Source organism: Aulonocara stuartgranti, assembly GCF_965226115.1.
Source record: "Aulonocara stuartgranti genome assembly, chromosome: 16".
Taxonomy (NCBI): Eukaryota; Metazoa; Chordata; class Actinopteri; order Cichliformes; family Cichlidae; genus Aulonocara; species Aulonocara stuartgranti.
The window spans coordinates 3,783,818-3,804,439 of record NC_138952.1 but is presented as its reverse complement, the minus strand read 5'-3'; the positions used below and the strand labels follow the sequence as shown (position 1 = coordinate 3,804,439).

At 42.5% G+C, this 20,622-nt stretch overlaps 2 protein-coding genes across 2 annotated transcripts; both read right to left on the bottom strand.

Moving 5' to 3' along the window:
* Positions 1-1,451: 1,451 nt before the first annotated feature.
* twist2 lies at positions 1,452-4,535 on the bottom strand. The gene is made up of 2 exons (XM_082508230.1): positions 3,790-4,535; positions 1,452-2,007 (listed from the first exon to the last, which is right to left on the bottom strand). Exon 1 carries the CDS (start codon positions 4,315-4,317, stop codon positions 3,823-3,825), a length of 495 nt encoding a protein of 164 aa, XP_082364356.1. The 5' UTR covers positions 4,318-4,535; the 3' UTR covers positions 1,452-2,007; positions 3,790-3,822.
* Positions 4,536-16,124: 11,589 nt separating this feature from the next.
* On the bottom strand, positions 16,125-18,025 carry LOC309690789 (pancreas transcription factor 1 subunit alpha; the record flags this gene model as incomplete). Its single annotated transcript, XM_082508152.1, has 2 exons — positions 17,299-18,025; positions 16,125-16,162 (listed from the first exon to the last, which is right to left on the bottom strand). Exons 1-2 carry the CDS (start codon positions 17,876-17,878, stop codon positions 16,125-16,127), a joined length of 618 nt encoding a protein of 205 aa, XP_082364278.1. The 5' UTR covers positions 17,879-18,025.
* Positions 18,026-20,622: the final 2,597 nt, after the last annotated feature.

Genomic DNA, 20,622 nt, shown 5'->3' with positions numbered 1-20,622 from the left:
ACAACAACGTCCAAGACCACCATGCCAAAAGTGACTGCACACTGTGGCGTCTGTTCATATTTTTTTTGAAACATTGTGAAAGATTTAGAAAAGGATTCTGGCTATTATTGCTTAAACTCTTAGAGATTAATTAGTTAGAGCTCACAGGAATATGCGCTTGTTATTATACAGAAACTCCAGTGAGTGTGTTTTGGCTGCCATGCGGCTCAGGTATAGCATGTGTAAATTCACCACATTTACAATGGCCTGATCCTTACCCTTCATGCAGGGAGGGTCGTGCCATTCCTCGAGCAGTAAGACTGGGACTGGTCACACCGTCTTTATCATATAAACCAATCTATTTTAAAAGGTTGAAATAAATATAGGTCACTCTCGGTTTCTAAGTGATGGAAAGCTCTTGATTTTCAAAATAAAAGAGGCTCCCTGCTGCACAGACTCCTCACACTGTAAAACAGTAAAAGTGTTTGACGGCAGAGTGCCGCATTACCATATTCACAAACCTACAGGAGGATAAAGCCACGGTGGCTGCAGGTGGCTCCTAATTGAGGCCGCGTTCAAAGACCATTAAGAAAAAATCAGACTCAGCATCACTCATGTAGAGGGTTAAATATTTAGTAACACAAGTATTTTATAAGACCAGCTCAGTGAAGATCGCTGATTCTTTATACAGCTTTTCACCGGAGAAGCCGGCGGTTCAGTGCGGGAAAAAGTAATTTGAAAGTGCTGTATTTAAACCAGGGGGCAGGCGTTTGTTTTACTGGTTGATAAAATTAGGCTACCCAGTTATTCCAGCAGCAGACCCACAGTGCACTGTACACAGCTGAAATAGCCACAAAGAGTCAGCCATCCATTTACACTAACAGCCCCACGTTAACAATGAGGTCCTTTTAGTGTTTAGATTGCATCTAACCACGTCTGGGAAAACGACATGTAAACAGTTTGGATGTATTGACTGAGCGGAGATTCAAAGGAATTTCTTCAGTCATTTAGGAGGGGTCTTTGGGTTTTTTTTTTTCATACTACAGGCAGAGTTATTGTCCTTATCTGCGGTTTTTTGGGGGCTCCCTGCTCGTTAGGAAGCACAAAGGCATCGCCATTTGAAATGATTACTCGTTATTTAAGCGTACAAACATTTTATATGACCCAGTTTGAAACTGGCTCGAGTTTCCTGCACTGTTAATGAAGCTGTATTATTTTATGGTCTGTTTTTTTTCTCGGTGTTTTCTTTCCATAACAAGAGGAGGGGCACGTTCTCACACCCAGCGGAGAAAGAGGGAAAGAATGTGGTTTACATGGGAGCCGTATTCTTTTACGCCCATCTAAAAAATTGGCTAAATTTTTTTTTTATTTTATATTTATTTCTTTGATGTATTTTTTATTTGAATTTAATCAGCAGAACTACATGTTCTAGCCTAAAATATATAACTCGAATAAAAAAAAACCGGAACGTATTTCTTTCAAAAAATACGTGTTTTAATAAATAAGCAAAACAAACCAAAGAAAATGTACACTGGACGGAGTTTGGATGGAGACTTGCTAAAGAAAGTCGATGAACTAAATCCATGCAGCGAAAAAAAATCTAAATTGCATTGGTCCCTTTACAGGCTATAGGCGTACTTACACAAGTATTTACAAAATGCATTTATTTATATATATTTATAATTTGGTTTAGTCTTTAAAAAACAAAACAAAACACAAAAATATATTTACTTCTAAAAACGATTAAAGGATGGCTTTGGTGGAATACAGGCCGTGAATCCGAGCTATTCGCTGTAACATCTTTTAGGCCTACACACATCACAGGGCTCTGGCTCTTTTCCTGCTTCCCCCGCTCTCTCTTCCACAAACTGCTCCGGACGATCAGAAGCAGTGCGATGGGTCGACATCCACACTCACTCCCAGAGAGTTTGTAGTTGTGGCTCGCATTACGTCTCTGCGCCATTCCTTTGAGGTCCATGGGTTCTTCAATAATCCCTGTGGTCTTCATACTTTGTAGAAGTTAACAGTCTGCAAAAGAAACAGGGAGAAAGAAATGTGGGGGAGATGTTATTGATCAGGAGGGATCACGTGTGTGGAAAGTGACAGGCTATCTATCGGCTCTGGCTTTTCGGGGGGAGGACATCTGGCGTATTTTACGCATGTAAGGGCTCAATTAGCACGTGCGAACTAATGAATGAATCAATTATTAGCCACGGAGCTGAGTAAAACCACATGGAGGCAGGGAAGCAGCGTGGTTTTGAATGCGAATGTACTTCCACAGCTGTTTTTATTCTGGGCTTCGGTTTTAAAGCACCTGAGTAAATTCGGCGTTAGTGGACAAGCCTGAAACAATAAAATCCAATTCCTCGGAGCAAAGTTAAGCCCCGAGTTATTATTGAAATAAATCACGCGGCTCACCAAGGTCGCAGTTTGTTTTGAAAGGCCCCGCAGTGTGTCCACAGCCCGGTGTGAATTATTCATTTTGCTGCTAAATTAAAAAATGTTTGTTGTTACTTTTCATTCCAACTATATTTTGGATAAACCTGAAGCCCGTGAGAAACCCCAGCGCCGGTTTAACTCTGCCTTTTTAACGCTATCAAGCCACGCGTCGGAATATTTTGAATCTAGCCAGCATGTCGCGGATGCGCCTTCAAATTTAAAGCAAATCACGGTGAAGAGCCTGATATCAGATTCAGAGGAGCTCCGAGGAGCAGTCAGGACCGGACAGGCTTCGATCTTCACATCGGGCCCTGAGCCCTGTCGGATATTTAAAGGAAGGTTACAGCGACTAAAACAAGACGCATTCCTGATTACTGACATCACTAATAGAGTCACTGTTACTCCCTCTTTAATACCCCTTTGCTAAAATAAAAATAAAAAGCTCAAATTAAAAGTAAAACCTCCAAAACAGTGCCATCTGTCCCAGCTGCAGGTCAGCTGTAGAGTAACCAGTCCACCAGATCAGGGAGCAAAGCAAGCCCGAAGAAAGTAACGAGCCTGCGTGTTAATGCGGGCTCTGTTTTTGTTGTCTTGCACTGGCCTGAACTTCCCCGTCCAGCCGCAGGAGCTGCCCATTCCTGCGGTCTCCACACAGGAAGGCGCTCTGTTGTGGATATAAATTACCCGTAGTGGCACTACAGCTGCGTCTTGGCCCTTTAAAAAAAAGAAAAACTAGGGTCCTTATAAGAGGGACTACAAAAGTTAAAAAAAACTAAAAAAAAAACAAAACTTAATTTTTTGGCAATAAATAGAAGAGAGCAGCAGATGTGGCACCTACTTAATGCCTGCATGTAAACAAGTTCCGCAACTATTATTTGTATTCATTCCTCCGCCTAATCCTTCAAATAAACACGAGCCCATTTTTCACATCCCTCTGCTTCACTCAAGTCTCGGAACATCAAATTGATATCATGGATTATTCTGTCCCCGAGAGTTTGCGCGCGGACAGGCAGGGTTTAAAAGATGCTGCGGCCTCGTGCTTAAAGTTTGAACATTTAAAAAAAGGGATGGGGACACGTTTGACGCACTGGATGCCTGTCACCTACACATCTGGCTACAGTTTCCCTCCAGACACGTGGTCAAGTCGTCACCTGATAACGACTCTTTTTTTTTAAGTAAAGTTCAAAGTGAAAATAAACAGAATTTGGGGGATGACTCCCATAATGCGCTTCATAACCGTTTTACCATAAGGCGTTATATCTGCCTACAGCGGCGCCTTTACAAACGAGCCCTTCATCGTTATTACTTCTTTTTCCTGCTGTAAACACTGACATCATCGACTTTTTTCTTTCCGGGCTTCGTGCTACCCACCGCTTTGGCATTGGAAGTGACGGTCTGTGGGTGCTAGTGAGATGCTGACATAGACCAAGCGCCCTCCATCCTCCACACAGAGAACGCATAACTGAGTCTTTCGTGCGCTACGTAACTGCAACTGGACATCTTGCTGTCCATCTCGTCGCTCTGCAGCACCTGACAGAGAAAGTCGATGTATCTGGAGGCCAGCTTCAGCGTCTGTATCTTGCTGAGTTTGTCCGACGGCAGTGTGGGGATAATTTTGCGCAAAGACGCAAAGGCCTCGTTCAGAGACTGAGTCCGTTGCCTCTCCCGGACGTTGGCCAGGACCCGCTGGTTCTGCAGCTCCTCGAACGACTGAGTGCTGCTCGGACTCGGCTTCTTCCCCCGTTTCACCGGACCCGGGCTGCTGCCGCTGCTGTCGTCGCTGGACTTTTTGCTGTGCCTCCTCTTTCTCGCGAAGCTTTTCTGCTGTCTGTCCAGCTCCTCCTCGCTGGTCACCAGACTATCCACAGGGGAAACCGGAGAACTGGAGCCCTCTTCCATTTCTTTCTTGAAGAAATGCAGAGATAGAGAGGAAAACACGCTGTCCACCTTTGAAGCCGTGGTTACAAAAATTGTATAGATATCCTTGAAGCTGAGGGGAATAATTTCGAGATGGGTCTCTGCGCGTCTTACTTTGGAAGGAACTATGGTCAAAGTGGCGGTTGGCACGATTCTCCTCGTGCAGGAAGTTTTTTCCTTACAATATTTTTGGAAACGGTATCCCGGCGTCAGATGCTAAATAGGTTTAAGAGTGGAAGGGGAGGGGTTTTGAGGTGCGGAGGGGGAGCTAGTGTGCGCCTTGGTGTTCAGCAAGCGGGAGGGACCAGTCATGGTTTCGTGTATCATAGAAGACTTAAACAAGACTCGTATTTACTGTCAGAGGCCAGGGATGACCGACTTACTCTGCTCTTATTTTCTTTTCCCTTTTTAGCATCGGTGGTCCCTAGAAGGAAAAAAAAGTACAGTTTCTTTACGTGGAAGAAAATTACGTTCACTATTTTTACTGAGATGATGAAATGACTCATAATTTAACAAAAAATAATTTAATAAAAAAGAAAAAAATTGTCTCGTTCTTCTTGGAATATTTGCAATGATATTTTTGACATATATCTATAGTTAGTTTACATCTTAAAGTTAAAGTTTAATAATAATAATGATAATAACAATAACAGTCTTTCCTCATAAAAATATTTTCCAGATTTCTTAAAAGGTCGCTGGATTTGAATTAAAGTAAAACATGAGCCAGAGCCTTTAGGGTCAATAAAACTATCAAATTAACTGCAGTATAAAATCCATTTGTTCTTGGAGAGTGAAGGCTTTGTGCCACAGTCGCTCCCTGCGAGGCCTTTTACAGCCACACAAACCTTCCGTGTACCGTAAAAACAGAGTTTTAACGCCAGTGTAAAGTATGCGCACCGCGGAGGGCGATTTACGCACAGACTCGTCGGACCGGTGGAAATATATCCGCTTGATATTTAATCGAATCAAGTCTGTGCGCACTCGCAGCTCCTATAATGTGGAAGTCAAACAGGAAGGAGGCTTAAACTAACCATCGAGCTCTCCGGTTTCTGCCGATACCTCCAATGAACGGTTTTCCATGCGTTTTGTCAGCGGCCCACCTCTTCATCTGTCACGTCGTGTTTTCCCTACACAGAGCGGCGCACAGGTGGCTCATATTATAGAGCTGAATTTATCCACTGCCAAAATCTCAGTTTGTCCAAATCAGCTGACTTTGACCTCTGGAGATTTCTTTAACTTCTTTGTTATCAGTTTCTGACTGGAGAGCATTTCAGCTCCCATAAAGCACCAAAATATAACCAGTTATTTTATTGTTATTGAAAAAAGAGATCGGACAAAAAATATGACAGTCGGATGAAATAAGATGTTCTATTTCAATCAAATGCATTTTATTCGACTCTTGGGGATAAAGCCGACTTTCACTTAGTTACAGGAAATTGGACTAATATTAGTAATAAGACTGTGTTGAAGATAAAACAAAACATTTCCTAATGAAGATTAATGAACGAGAGCGTGTATATTTTACTTTTTTGCAGCAGGGGCTATATTTATAACCGGTATTGCATGATGTTCATGTATTTATTAAAGAAACAGAAATTTAACTGCTAATGTAAATCCAACGAAAATCAAACTGGTCCAAGAATGACATCATTAACAAGCAATTTAGCTAATTTTTACACACACACACACACACACACACACACACACACACACACACACACACACACACACACACACACACACACACACACACACACACAAGTGTGAAAATAATCACGTTACAGCAGCTCGACTGTTAGGCGTGTTAATAAAAACAGAATGTAATGATTTGCCCATTATTTAAGATTTATATTAATTGAAATAGTACAAAGGCAACATAAAATATCAGAACTGAAAATATTTATTGTTCTGTGTTAAATTACATGCTCGGTTTGAATTTGATGGCAGTGGCACGAGGAGCCGTGAAGTTTCAAGTATGAAGTAAGCAAACGTTAAACTCCTGAGAACTTGGTGTTGCTTATGCGAACCGAGTGTGCTTTGTGTTTTAGGCGTCACCGGTAACGGTTAGTGTCACTCTACTTTTCAGCAGTGCCAGATGCATTAATTCAGACCGTGGCATGCCCCGGGCTAGGTCCAAGTGTGGTTTCACATTTTACTGGCCTCCTTCATACAGCTTCTACACGAAGAAGGAAATGTTTCACACATGCAAATATGAAAGCAATGCTCGAATATGCACAAGAGCAAGTATGAAAGAGGGAACATGCACCTGAAGGAGCGTGCACAAAATTGCACACACTTTCCCCCAATTATGACCTCTGACCTTCTGCTCCCTTGCTGGGCTGCAAGAGGCCCCTGGGAGAAGGGTTGACTTGCAAAGTATGAGACTGATCCTGTGCAGTGACTATGAGGTAGGCTTCTCAACCACACACACACACACACACACACACACACACACACACACACACACACACACACACACACACACACACACACAAACTTCACAAAAAGAAGAAGAATGGGACCTTAGCTGACACTTTTCCACCCACTGTGTGCTCTAGGCAATGCTAAGCAAGTGCCCACTCAAAAGTCAAGCAAAGCTTGCAAAAACACTTTTCACACTAACAGAGTAAAAATAATTCAGCTAATCAAAAAACCTTTAACTTGATGTGCTGCTGAGGTAGTTTAGTTACCATGTGTTGTTTCTTTATTCATAATTCAAATACATCTCACCCAGTGTTCAATGACATCGAGAGAGGCTGTTGGCTCTTGGAAGATAAAAACACAGCCAAATACTGTAAAATGAAGTGAGACAGGGGGAGAGAGAGGGATGACTTGCCTCTCAGATCAAAGGTGAGCTTGGGCCGTAACTCAGCGTAGCAGGATGACGTACTTCTGTCTCGTCTGACACCTTTAAGACCAGCTCCACATGAGCCGAGGGCAAGGCCTTAATAAGCGCAGAGCCTTTCTGCTGTCACTGCAGCAAGAAATGCATCCCTGCTGCATGCACCGCCTCATAAACAGAAAAGGACAGAGATGAGGAGTGAGAGTGAGAGGTGTTGAGAGACAAAAAGCAGTTTCAAAAGAAAAAGAAAGAAAAGAGATGAAATGGCAAACAAAGAGGCCAAATGTACGGACGTGTGATGATTCACAGAAGACTTTGATCTGACGTGGAGGGTCACGGATGTGTGAGGAAAGTCAGGAAAGAGATAATTTGTTAGAGGCTGCGATGAGTGAAGTTTTGCTGTGTGTCTGACACCACTTCACCACTATCCCGCCATCCCCAGACACTCGTGAAGTCTCACCCCAAATGATCTTGGAAAGAGGAACTAGCTTTGGCCTGCATGCAAAGTCGTGTACAGTCTACATTATCACCTGATTACGGCATGCATCAGTGCATCCACATTTGCCTTTTTATATGTGCACTTAACATGTGCGGATCTGCGCGTGCGGGTGTGCCAGAAAGTGATTCAAGATGAACCAGAGATCAGCAGAGGAAGGCCCAGCTGCTTTTCATTGCACAGAGTACGGTGTCTATTACCAGGAGTGCAATCGCTTTTAAAGCTACTTGTAGCACCACTGCTTCCACTGGAGGAATCCTTTACATATCTATACAGGAATCCAACCCTGCGACTTGAACCAGCCACAAAGCACCTAACGACAAGGAATTTTCTCCGAACAGGCTGTGAAGACCACAAGCAAAAAGAAGAGTACAACATTTCCAAAAGGTCAGTGCTATCTATTGACAAAAAGAACATGAGTGATCACCGCTGATTAGTATTGGAACAAAACAGAAAACAAATGTTAGCCATCTCTCCCGCTGCTGTTTTGTAAAAGCGTGTCTGTTTCCAGAGTTTGAGAAAAAAAACATGAATGTCTGTTTTATTGCACAGTTCTCTTCCAGTAAGTTGTGAAAATATGACTCACAAGTCAGCTCCGAATAAGAACTCGCGCGTCATACTTACTCAAAGTCCTTATTTAAGGTCGAATGAATGCAAATACATTTAGAAAACCAACAAGACATGTTTTGTAACTTCAAAAGGCCGATAGCATCAAGGAGAGAAAATTACACATCGCTGCCTTTCCTGCTAAAACATTTCTTTAGGGATACATTGTCCCAAACGTGCAATCGCAGGCTTGCGTTTCTTTGAAAGCACGAGACTGCCACTTGTTTCTAATAAGAGCCCGTATTTAGCAGAGGCCTCCACAGTGAATGAAACAACAGGTAATATCAATGAGTGGTACATATTGGACTATAAAACCATAGGGTCACCTGCACTCACAGAGCGAGTCCTCAGTAACGCCCAGAACCCATTCATTCATACATCCACACTGCACCATTCCTCGGCCCCGGGGCTGATGACAAGGTGTTTCTGAAATCGCATTAGGGGCCCTTTCATAAAGGTTTCACTGGGGAGTGTGTAACAGCTTGAAGCATTTAGACTTTGTTTAATACGATGCAGACTCGCTGCTCGATGCTTTGTCTCCTGGGTGGAAAGGGGCCCGGGATGCCAGAGACCCCCACTGTTAGAGTTTGCTTTGATATCTGGAGGTGGAAGGGGAAATAGAGCAGAATAACCCCTGTCCTACACAGACACAAATACACGCCTATACGTATACACACCATCAGCCCACACCCACACCAAAACCTGTGCACGCAGTACCTGACTCTGCCTGGCTGCCCTGCAGAATTATGGCCATCCGATGAAAAAGCCAAGCTTTGAAGTGCAGCTTTCAGCGGCTTTACACCCTATGGGAGAGCTGCCTTAAGAAAAGAAATCATGATCTATAGTCACATGGTGCATGCTGTATCTGTTAGGTAAGGTACCCTGGTTCCAAAACGCTGTCAGTCAAAATTAAGCTGAGAAATATAAATAATTTAAAAATAAAATAGATTTTCACAGATGCTTTTTGTCTAAAGTGACTCGCATTTTTCTCCATGCAGGCAAGAGGATAGATTTGTGGTTCGGTGTGTGGTTTGAGGACTCGGCTAGTTGTTGAACCCAGTGATTAATGGCTGACCTGCTCTACCACCTGAGCTTTGTATTTATATATGTATACACAGATTGGTTGTGGGAGGGGGGCTCAGATGGATAGGCTGTTTATTTTATCAGTTTTGTCCAATAAGAGAACGCTCTTGGCACAAAGTAACGGTCCCTAAGTTCAGCCACACTCAACTCAAATGCAACTCATTGACTTGACAGTTACAAAAAACAGAGTTGCCAGAGCAATTATGTTGGCCATAACACAATTATATTCATTATGCATGTACAACTTCCAGAATCTAAACTTCAACCAGGCCAGAGAGAAGGGAAAGGGGGTGGGTCGCGGTGATCAGGTCAGAGTAAATTTGCTGAACAAATGACAGAAAGGCCGTGCACTCGGGTGATGATGGGGCAGCCTCCTGCACAAATAACGTAGAATAATTAGAGCTGCACTTGTGACCCTAGTGCCAAGGTTAGCACGATGGTTGGCCCAAGTTTGCAGTGCGATGTGTCAGCCAGCTGGGCTAGGCTACAGTGAGTTTTGGGGGAGGCAGTGCATTAAGGTTGGGCAAACAGTGTTGTTTGATCTGCTGATTGGGCTAGGACAAGCTGGGTGGATGTCAACACGAGGGTGGCGTTTACAGCCTGCTGCCGCTCAGTGTCACCTGTGTGACCAACGCTCTGCATTAGAGCTGATCCTCAAGGACAATAAATCTTTTACATGTGACCAAAGCTAATGCAGAATTCCTACAGCTCATCTTTATCTGCCTTTTCATTCGTATTTCACAGATAAATCTGACAGCAGGGGCAAGCAGGCCTGCCCTCAGGGTCCTTCTGCATCAGCCAGAGGGATGCTTGAGTGATTAAAAAGTGATTGTCAAAAGTGGAATAGTTCACTGGCTGTGTGAAATGTAATGATCGGCTGTTAGATGGACTAGTGTGCCCCCCCTCCCCGTTCAGGGCCCTTGAATTCGGGCCCCTGGGACACATTGTAAAGATGACACCACATTTTCCTTCACGCACTCTGAGGATGAAAGCGCTGAAGCATGAAGGGCAGGACTGTGAAGAGGAGCTGTAATGAGGAAAGCAGGTGAGGTATTTAGCCAAAGTTTCACAGCTATTAAAGTGCCAACACACTGGACCCTCACGGTGCTGGTGCTTCCGAGGCATCAGCATTTAGAGACAGACGGATGTTTGGCTTATAGAAGTTGTTGATGGTGGAGTAGTAGGGTGGGATTACATTAGCGGGTTTTAAATTAGCAGAATAACCCAGATGTTCTTAGATGTCATATTTATTTATTTACATCAAACTGAACGCTTTTGTTTTACTTTCTCTATCTTAGCTCACAGAAAACGTACGTTATTACGGTTGGTGCTCATATTGTAGGGACTGTAAGTCACAAAGTAGGCGTGCTCTGAAACATACCCTGCTTTATCCTACTGGATACTCATAGCATGAATTGAACATCATGTTATGTTTACTTAAACTTGAAACTAGTGATTGAGATCGTAAGCATATCACGAAAACGTCTCCTGAGGCCATGAAACAAGAGACCCGAGGGTTATTTTCCCAAAGACCTCTTACCACTACAAGAGTCCCCCCGCTGTCCATCTCTTACATACAGTCTATGGTTCCTCATCTAAGTAACACGTGTGGTTATTTTTACACCGTATTACGTCTATTCTACCTTCTTTTTCTGCTAGAGTTTCATTAGTAAAATGGGAACAGCTGACCAGGATATGTCTTTGAGCAACTGCTTTCTTTCATCTGAGCAATATCTAAAATTACAAACATCCCATGTCAGAGTGATGCAGAAAGAATTACTCCTAGGCTGGATGATTGCAACTGCTTATTATGAGGCTGTTTTAAAAGCTTCCTGAAATCCTGAGTTAATACAAAACACGTCAGATAAAGTACTGTCAGGAGCTAGAAAGAGTGCCCTACTAAAATCTTTCTCCTCACATCATAACTTGAAGACCTCGTAGTAACATGTTATTGATTGATTGATTGATTGAATCTTTATTTTGAACATGTTGAAAAAGTATAAAAAAAATAGAATTAAAAGAGACAAATGAACAAAGCAAAACAAAAGGAAAACGAGCAACCACAACTCCAAATAACGTCCATGTTCAAAAAGGAGCAGGAAGAAGCATAAGCTTATTTAATCCCACCCCTTTTCCACTATCTAGTATCAATAGACTACAGAAATACCTCCTTGTAATTACATTATATGTTATGTGTAATTTTTTTTTTTTTTTTTAAATATATACACATATATGTTTCTATCTATCCATACCTACGTATATACACACATACGCACATATACACATTTTCAATAACCCCATTAACACCTCAAGGATACACAGCCTACAATTATATATATATATCCATACCAACAAACCCGTGCATGCACACACACATGAAAATATTAGACAAGAACATCCTATCAAATCTCTACCTTTTCCCTGTACCCTGTAAAAACCATATCCTTAAACCGCTTTTTAAACTGCGCCATGCTTGGACATTGCTTCATATCTTTACTTAGTCTGTTCCACAGCTTCACTCCACACACAGAGATGCAAAAACTTTTTAATGTTGTACGGATACGAGGATGTTTTAAATTTAATTCCCCCCTCAAATTGTGTCCCCGTTCCCTTTTAGAAAACATTTTTAGAATATTGTCAGGAAGCAGGTTATTTATTGCTTTATATATAATTTGTGCTGTGAGAAAATGAACCAGATCTGTGAATTTTAGAATTTTTGATTTTAAGAATAGTGGATTTGTATGATCTCTGTAACCAGTTTTATGGATTATCCTTATGGCCCTTTTTTGTAATATAAAGATTGATGATAGCGAACATTTGTAAGTATTGCCCCAAACCTCTGCACAGTAATTCAAATACGGTGCAATCAGGGAACAATAGAGAATGTGGAGTGATTTGTGGTCCAGAATGTGTTTTACTTTACTCAAGATTGAGACACTTCTTGAAATTTTGTTATGTATATGATTTATATGAGACTTCCAGTTATCCCTGTTATCCCAGTAGAGCCTGCGGGCTTATTAGTGGTTCCTTGTTTCTGAAAGTAGGATGGAGGCAGAGGCTCTCCTGTGGACCCAGCTCCCAGTTTGGATTTAGGAGACAGGCGCCCTCTCTACTTTTAAGATTAGGCTTCAAAGGTTCCTGAGTGATAACTCTTATAGACAAAAGTATTATGTTACAACTCTTAGTCTTTGAATTCTGGTGATTTTCAGTCCCATTGCCACATGTGCATAAAGTCAAGCACCTGGCTAGGCAGCGCGCCTTTACAAGCATTAGTGAAAGAAGGGGTTGTTTTAAGCAGCTCGCTGAATTGGAGTGTGGCACCATAATAGCATGCCACCATTACAATAAGTCACTTTATGAAATTTCTTCCCTTCTAGATAGATCAACTGTAAGTCATACTATTGCAAAGTCAAAGGGTTTAAGGACCACAAAACCTCAGCCACAAAGTGGCAGAGCACATATTGTTACAGAGTCATCAAGTGCTGAGCCACATGATGCTTAAAAGTCTCCTGCTGACTCAATAACTGCACAGATCCAAACCTCTGACATTAACATCAGCACAGAAAACTGTGCCGCAGGAGCTTCGTGGGATTGTTTTTTCATGACCGAGGAGCTTCTGTAGGAGTAACATGTGGGCTGCTCACCAGTTTTGTGTATAAGCCTTGGACCAGGTGACCCTGAACCACCCATTAGTTAGGCTGCAATAGGCTCCAACTGCGAGGGAACTTCCCATCATGCACTGAGCGCTTTTTCTCCACTTCCATCTTTTCACTCCCCGTGTGTGATTGTTGGAGCATTCCCTCTAATATTAAACAGTAATTAATACAAAAAGAAATAAAAAAGGACAGGGAAAAAGGAATGCTCCTAAAGCAAATAAAAATCTAAACATTTCAAGACAGAAGCTTGACATTTATGTCTTTATGTGATGTATAAAGTCATCCCCAAGCCTGACTCAGTGCATGCTATAGCTTACTTTCCCCCCTCTTTCCACTTCTTTCAAAATGAGACGTCCAAGCTGTTGTTGCAGGAAAGAATTTCTTTTATGTTGTTGTTTTTTTGTATAAATTTTGATCTACGTTTTTAGCTACATGTAAAGTACGATTGACTGTATGTCAAACAATCCTGAATTGGATAAACAAGTAAGAAAACGGATGGATGTCAAACAAAAAGGCCACTTTCAGAACGTGTCCGTCTTTTCTGTTCTCCCTGATTTGTGACCTTTGGACAGAGCTGTTGCAGAGCGTCTTTCACACAAACACCTGCATTATTCCAGCAGGATGTGATGTACTGATTGTATTTACAAGCGCACAACCCAGACTCCACAGTTACACTAACATGATAAACACACCTGCCGGCTGATGGCAGAATGGCCTCACAGTGTTTGTCAGTGTAAGACTGCCGGATGTTAAATCAATAAACTACCTCAGTGCAAAAAAGAGAAGACGTCCGATCCAGCCCACAGAGTGGAAGAATGTTACTCATTCTGGCCACTAAAATTTTCCGCTTGGCTGAATCATATCTCATCCGAATGGTATTCTGAGCTGTTTTTGATGATCTCCAAGTGCAATCATTTGAAAATGCAGCACGGCGTCACTTAATGGGGATAAGCCAGATCCTTATGTACTTTGAAGAAAGTTCATAAATAACGACACAAAGTGAGAATTTCACATTTTAACAAAACAAGCTCAGATTCTTCATTGTGGCTGTCACACGGTGTTTAGTTTATTTTATAAAGATTTTTAAGCTCTTAAAGAGACATAATTATCATTATTTAATGATATTTCTACAGATAATATTATCCCACTTATGCTTGTTTAATTTATATGGAAGATTGTTTGTATTCATCTGATTTAATTTGGCACACATTTCATCTGTTTTTAATATGCACTGTATAACTTTTTAGTGCTTTTAGTCCTTTTTATCTCAATATTTAGGTTACAGTGGAACCTTGGAGATGATGTCACTGAAGACAAAATGTGAAAAAATAAAGTAAAACACACACAGGACACCAAAAAGGGGAAAGAATTAGTTAACTAATACCACTAGAGGGACCCAGGGGTCACCGAACAGCAGAGTGGTAACAAAGGTGACTTATCAGTACGACTACAAAAGGTCACGGGCTCATTTATACTCTTCTTCTCTGTTTTATCGAATCTTGTTCTTCACAGGCAAATATTCAAGGCTTTTGGGTGCATTTGCATTGTCCAGCAGGTGCACCGCACACAAATGCGACTCACATGACTCGTGTAACACTGGAACACTTCCCTAACAGAATAAGCTATCGAGCAGGACGGTTTCTCTGACGCGGCATTATTTATGCTCCACACATCTCGTTCCATGCACAGAGAAGTGCCGTGAATGACGTTTCCACGTGAAGGTTTGAATCTCACCGGTCTAACAGAACAACTGGGGACTTCATTTTAATTGACTGTGACCAAAATTCCCACAACAGAAATTCAGCTACACATCATCCATAAGCTGTCATAACCGGGCTGCTTTGTAATGGTTTCCTATGGGCTCCATTACTGGCACTAGAATTGCCTGAGCAAAAGAAAAATGGGTGTGTTGTTGACTCCCTTCGCCTGTTTTACACATCTAACTACACCTGGAGCGGCATCTGCGGACTGCTGAGAGGAAAGCCGAGCACCATCATTACATGGTGTGCTACAGCCTGATAATGGGGCCATAATGCTGCACTGTAAGACAGAAAGGGTTGGCTGTGTGCTGGACCAAAGCAAAGCTCATCTGTTGGACAGTGAAGTAAGAATTACAAATTTGATTGGGGTTAACACCCAACCAGCATGTCAGTTTCAAGGCTGCTTGTCTGGCCCTGCTCAGTTTGCACTTGTGTTGCAGTGTGTGTCAAAATGACTGTCAGGACCCGGGGTTTCCCAGCAGACCATTACCCTGTAATGACATCAGCGATGTTATTCTCGTTGTCTTTGAAAGGTTTTAATGTTCAGGCTTGAACTGTGCATGAAGGCCGCAGTGGAAAATGTAGGTAATGTGTTGCCTTTAAGTAGAGATCAGTGTCACATCTACACAAAATTGCTCCACTGATGGGGCTGCACTTGTCTGGAAAGAAAGAATACACATTTACACGGGATGGAGTAACTTAAAATGCACAGAAAGCCTGAAAATCACTGCATTCTCCAAGCTGCAAACAATTACATGATGATATTTTCCACGAGTGTTTTTGTCATAAATAAGAAATAATTACAAATAAATAAACACAACAGATGACAGATGACAACCGGCCTTATTGCCATGTTTGGAAACAGCACCTGACACGCTACAGCACGCCGCACCGATCTGCTTCTCACGCCCATCGTCTCATTTACATGATCAAGGCTCTTTTTAACACATCAGCTCGCAGCCTAATGAGCCAGAGTCCAGAAAACACTTCAGCACCGTGTGCAGAAGTATGAGTCCTTTACAAGTCCATTCAGTCTCGTGCCAGTGTGCCTCTCTGTGGCAACAATGACGACCCTCTTTCTCGTCTTTGCCCCAAAAACAATGGCTCTCAATTACCAGTCAATAACAAATTAGAATTTTAAAAGCTTCCAAGAACAAAGTAGTGGATAAGACTAAGAAAGCCTGAGGTGTGTGACCTGGTGAGAAGTCTGCAGATGTCTGTCGGCACACTCTCTCCTGCTGGCTAGCTGTCTGTTCTTGACATGCAGTGAGAGGAGAAGGAGGAAAAAAAGTCTGAACCACCTCCTCGCTGAAGCCTGTACGCTCAGGGTGCCCCGTGTTCCTCCGTTAATCCCACTTTATCCAAGAGAGGCGGGCTGTCAGGTCTGGGAAGGGCAGAAAGAGACAAAAGCAGGACAAACACATAAGTTTTGTTACATTTTAATGACTGTTTAACAAGTCCTGGTCTGGCCTAACCCCCACAAAAGAGGCTTCAGAGACGATCGTCACAGAATTAAGTGAAAGGGGGGCAAAGGAATACAACTACTTGAGTTAAGATTACATGAGGCTCATTTAAGAGCAAATGCCCCAAGGAAACACACCTGGGGATAAAGGTCTGTGCTAAACACACAGAAAGTTGCTTATAATGACATTTCCTTTATGGGATTACTGTGAACGACTATTAGAAAACTACTACATTAAGAGCCCAGTGAAAAACTGAAAGGGGATCTTTTCACTGTGCATTGTATAAAAGAGGCCATATTACAATATATTCTAATAAGGGGGGAAAAATGAACTCAATCTTTATAAAGAAGTTCTGATGTTTTTATAAGCTCCTTGAGGCGACTGTTGCTGTGATTTTGTGCTATAAATAAATATAGTAAAACTGACTTGAATTGAACCAGGTCTGTTTCTTTCATGTAAAAGTGAATTGAATGTAAAATAAATGTTTTAAAAAACAGGCTTTTGTCACAGTTTAGCATATCAGTTATATGATGAACGATTAATGAACGGCTTCCTAATGATACATGCCATTTTCCTCTGTTTTAATTAGTTATTTTTTGTTTGAATTATAAATTAAATAATGATAATAATAATAATAAATACTGTATTAGGACTCTGTAGGATTTAAGTAAATTTCATCCAGTTCCAACGTGGGAAATTTGATTAAATCGAAATATATCTCAAACCAAAAACGATGAGTTTGTGAGGTAGGGGGGCTTTCTCTATGTGGTGTCGTTGTATGTAAACATCATTTAGCATTATGTCTAAATATAAAATCATCATAATAAAATGTATAACTCGATCTAACTTTGATTTACTTTTACTTGGACAGGTTGTCATTTATAAACCAAACTGACCCTGGTTAGATTTACCATGTGGAAATATTACATATTATTATTACAATTATTATTATTATTATTATTAGTAGTAGTAGTAGTATTAGTAGTAGCTTCTCTGCTGGCTGGATCTGAATCGTTATAAATGACACCATCGTGAGCTTAAGGAGCACTCAGCCCACCGCTTGTGTTCCAGATGGCGTTGGTTTGATTCTTGTAGCCGCTCTTCATGCACTCGTCCACATAGGATTTGGGGTCGCAGCCGGACATCAGGATCTCTCTCAGCAGGGCGATGTAAGCTATGGCCAGTCTCAGGGTGTCAATCTTCGACAGCCGCTTTTCGTAGGGAAACGTCGGCACGTGGCAGCGAAGCTCCTCGAAGGCAGAATTGATGCTGAGCATCCTCTTCCTCTCCCGGATGTTGGCGGCATGCCGCTGCACCTTGTATGGCTGATGAGGTGCTAACGTCCGCGCACTGAGCTTGGTCACATCCAGAGACTCTTCGGTGGGGGAGCTCTCTCCCCCAGGACAGACGCCAGGGCCTGGAGACTGAAGGTCGAGATCGGTGAAGGTCAGCTGTGCGTCCGGGAACACGGACTGACAGCCGAACGAGGACCAGGGTGAGAGCTGGCCAGTGGCTGCTGTGCAGTCCAGCAGGAAGGTGTCCAGTTGGCTCTGAAACGGGAAGTTCTGGTCCATCTGCCCCCATAATGCAAAGTCTGCCGTGCCATCCTGGTCGAAGTCAAAGAGTAGGTCCTCCATACTTTAAAACGATATTTTCCTGTCAGGGAAAATAAACTGTGCAGGGGTGATGGACAAAGTCCCTACAGAGGAAAACAGACGTCTGATAACTACCTGCCTGCCTGCTCAAATCTGTTGTGTGGTAGCTTCATGGGCACATCTCCTGGATTAAATACTTCACGGCCTTCATACTTCCCGGCGGGTCGCCCTGACCAATTCTAAAGGCTGAAAGAGAGCTCTCAAGAACTCCTTACCCCTCTTTGTACGGCCATCATTGCTGTAAAACAAATTACAGAGGGATCAGTGGATCTCCAACTGACAAAAAGCGGAGAAAACACGTGTCTAATTATAAACTTCCCCTGAAGTAGGTCCGCTAATATTGAGAACGACACTCAGTGTTTAGCAGTGACTGGAGGACTTGTTTAGAGCATTGTGGCGCAGCAGGCCGCGCAAACCCGGCAACCTCTGAATGAGACTGTTTTACCTTTAAAAGCTCAGCTGACAACAAACGTCGCTGTCAGAAACACATGAGAGCTCTTTGTCACCGCAGAATGTAACGAGATGTAACGAGAGGGGCGCCTTTTCTGTTTGGCCTCGGGTTTATTGCGCGTTTTTACGCACTGAGCTTAGATCCCAGCGAGACGAAAAATATTCCAACGGTATCACCGCAACTCGTCTCACATAATTTGGGTCCAGCAGCCACATTAATAGGTTTGTAATTTGTAAACGATATGACTGACAAACCGTGGAGAGGAGGCACGCTGTAATTACGCCGGGGTTAATCAAATACGCGGGTTCTTTCTTCGAGGTTGGATGAAGGGCAGCTTTGGGGTGAACTTCAATTCAGCAGTGCTGTGCGCTTGCTAACACGTGGTTTTAATTTGAAAAAGTCCTCCAGGACACAATTTTAAAGAGAATATGCTTGTCGGAGTAAACACAAGCGGCATGAGGCAGAAACACTTCCTCAGACGACAACCGATCAGGTGAAGTCTGTGGCTGACAGTCGGTGGTGGAGCCAAGCCTCGGACCTGTGGACAAATTGTGCTTTAATAACAGCGCACTCACATAAGGTGCATGGATGTTTTCGTCACCGCCGTTTATAAATTCCACTAACCTGCCAGAGATTGGAGATGAAAAGAGCCTGTATAAATCAGGCATGACGGACCCAACTGCTGATTTTAACTGATGTGCTCTGTCCTTTTTTAACATACATAAAATCTCAGAGTTGCTGAAAAACTGTGCTTGTGATTGTTTATCTAATCTATTTTCAAGGGATTTCATAAAAAGTCCCTTTAAACAAATTTCTTCGTATATTTGGCCCCGTTTCCTGATTATTTCTTGGCTGTGTTGGAGAAGTTAAATAAGGCGTTGAAATAATTTATTTGAAATTTTTCAGATGTGAATTTTACTAAAAAAAAAGTGATCTCCGAAGACACAGTTGTTGGCTTTTACTCAAGAAGGAAGGCCACAGCCCTATCGCCATTAATCTCCAGTAAGTCTGATTTCCCTGAAGGGACTTTAATATTTATCTCAGGAAACAAATTCAGCTCTTCTGTTTTCCACAAGATTGAGTTTCGATAGTAAATGGACCTAAAGGTTCGGTGTTGTTCTAACTCCTTGCCATCACGCACCAAATTCCCCCATGAGACCGTCGCGGAGGAGAAATATGAAAGGACGGGTGTACCGACTCCAGAAAAGTCACTTATTCTGGATTAATATGTAATCCTTACAATATAAAGTGCCTGGATTTAAATTTCCTTTAATCTGGGGTGAATGTTAGACTGGCTGTTAGAAACGTGAATGGTTAAGGAACAGAGTACTGGAACATCAGCAGCAGGTTCCAGTGTGTGAAGCTGCATCAACCACAGCAGAAATCAATCTCCACGCCAGGCCTCGGCTGGAGGTGCGATATCATGTGTGAGTTGTGGGGTTCAACCACAAACATCAGAGTTTAACTAAAAAGCTTAAAAATGTCACATTTTCACCACCTGGATTAAATTAAAGTTCGTCCCAGTGACGGAATATTTAGAGTTTTAAATCTCAGTAGCTGCATTATGCGATTAAACCTTAATAAACTCACATCAGACACATTTAACAATAGGATCCGTCTGCTTGGCTTTCTTAGTGAGTCCTGTCAGGACCTTCTGCTGTTCTGTCGGCAGCACTTCCCCCCCAGCTGACGCGCGTTTCAGGATCAGATTGGCATTATTGTTTCTACAAAGCTTTGAGAGCCCTGAAGGCCCGAGGGCTTTGAACGAGCCACAGAATCGTCCAGAAAAAGAAACAAGATGTTAAAAAAAATTCTATTTCCTCCTCAGTGTGTCGTGATTTTTATTTTGGGTTAAAGTAGCTATTAAACCCAAACCCCTCTGAAACATATAGGCAGGTCTGCGGCACTGCGGTGCCTGAATGTTTGGATATGGATGGGATCTAAAATCCCTTTTTTAGAGCTTTAAGCTCAGAGGACCGGACAACACGGAAAAGTCAAGTGCGCCTTGGACGCTGCGCAAGCCACATGCTTACAATTAGAGCTGCGGTTTTGAGGCCGTTTCCCACCTGGGAGTTACTGTGTGGAAAACAAGGAAGGTAATGAGACCAGGAATAAAACTGATGCGCACCTGCTCTTTCATGGTCTTTAAAATATTATGAATTCTGATCAGTTTCACAGTGGGCCGGGTGCGTGGGGGGTATTGTGGAGTTAGCTCGCTGACAAGTTGTGTCATTTCCTTCGACTCCACAGAGCTGCTAAACTCTGATTTGGTTTC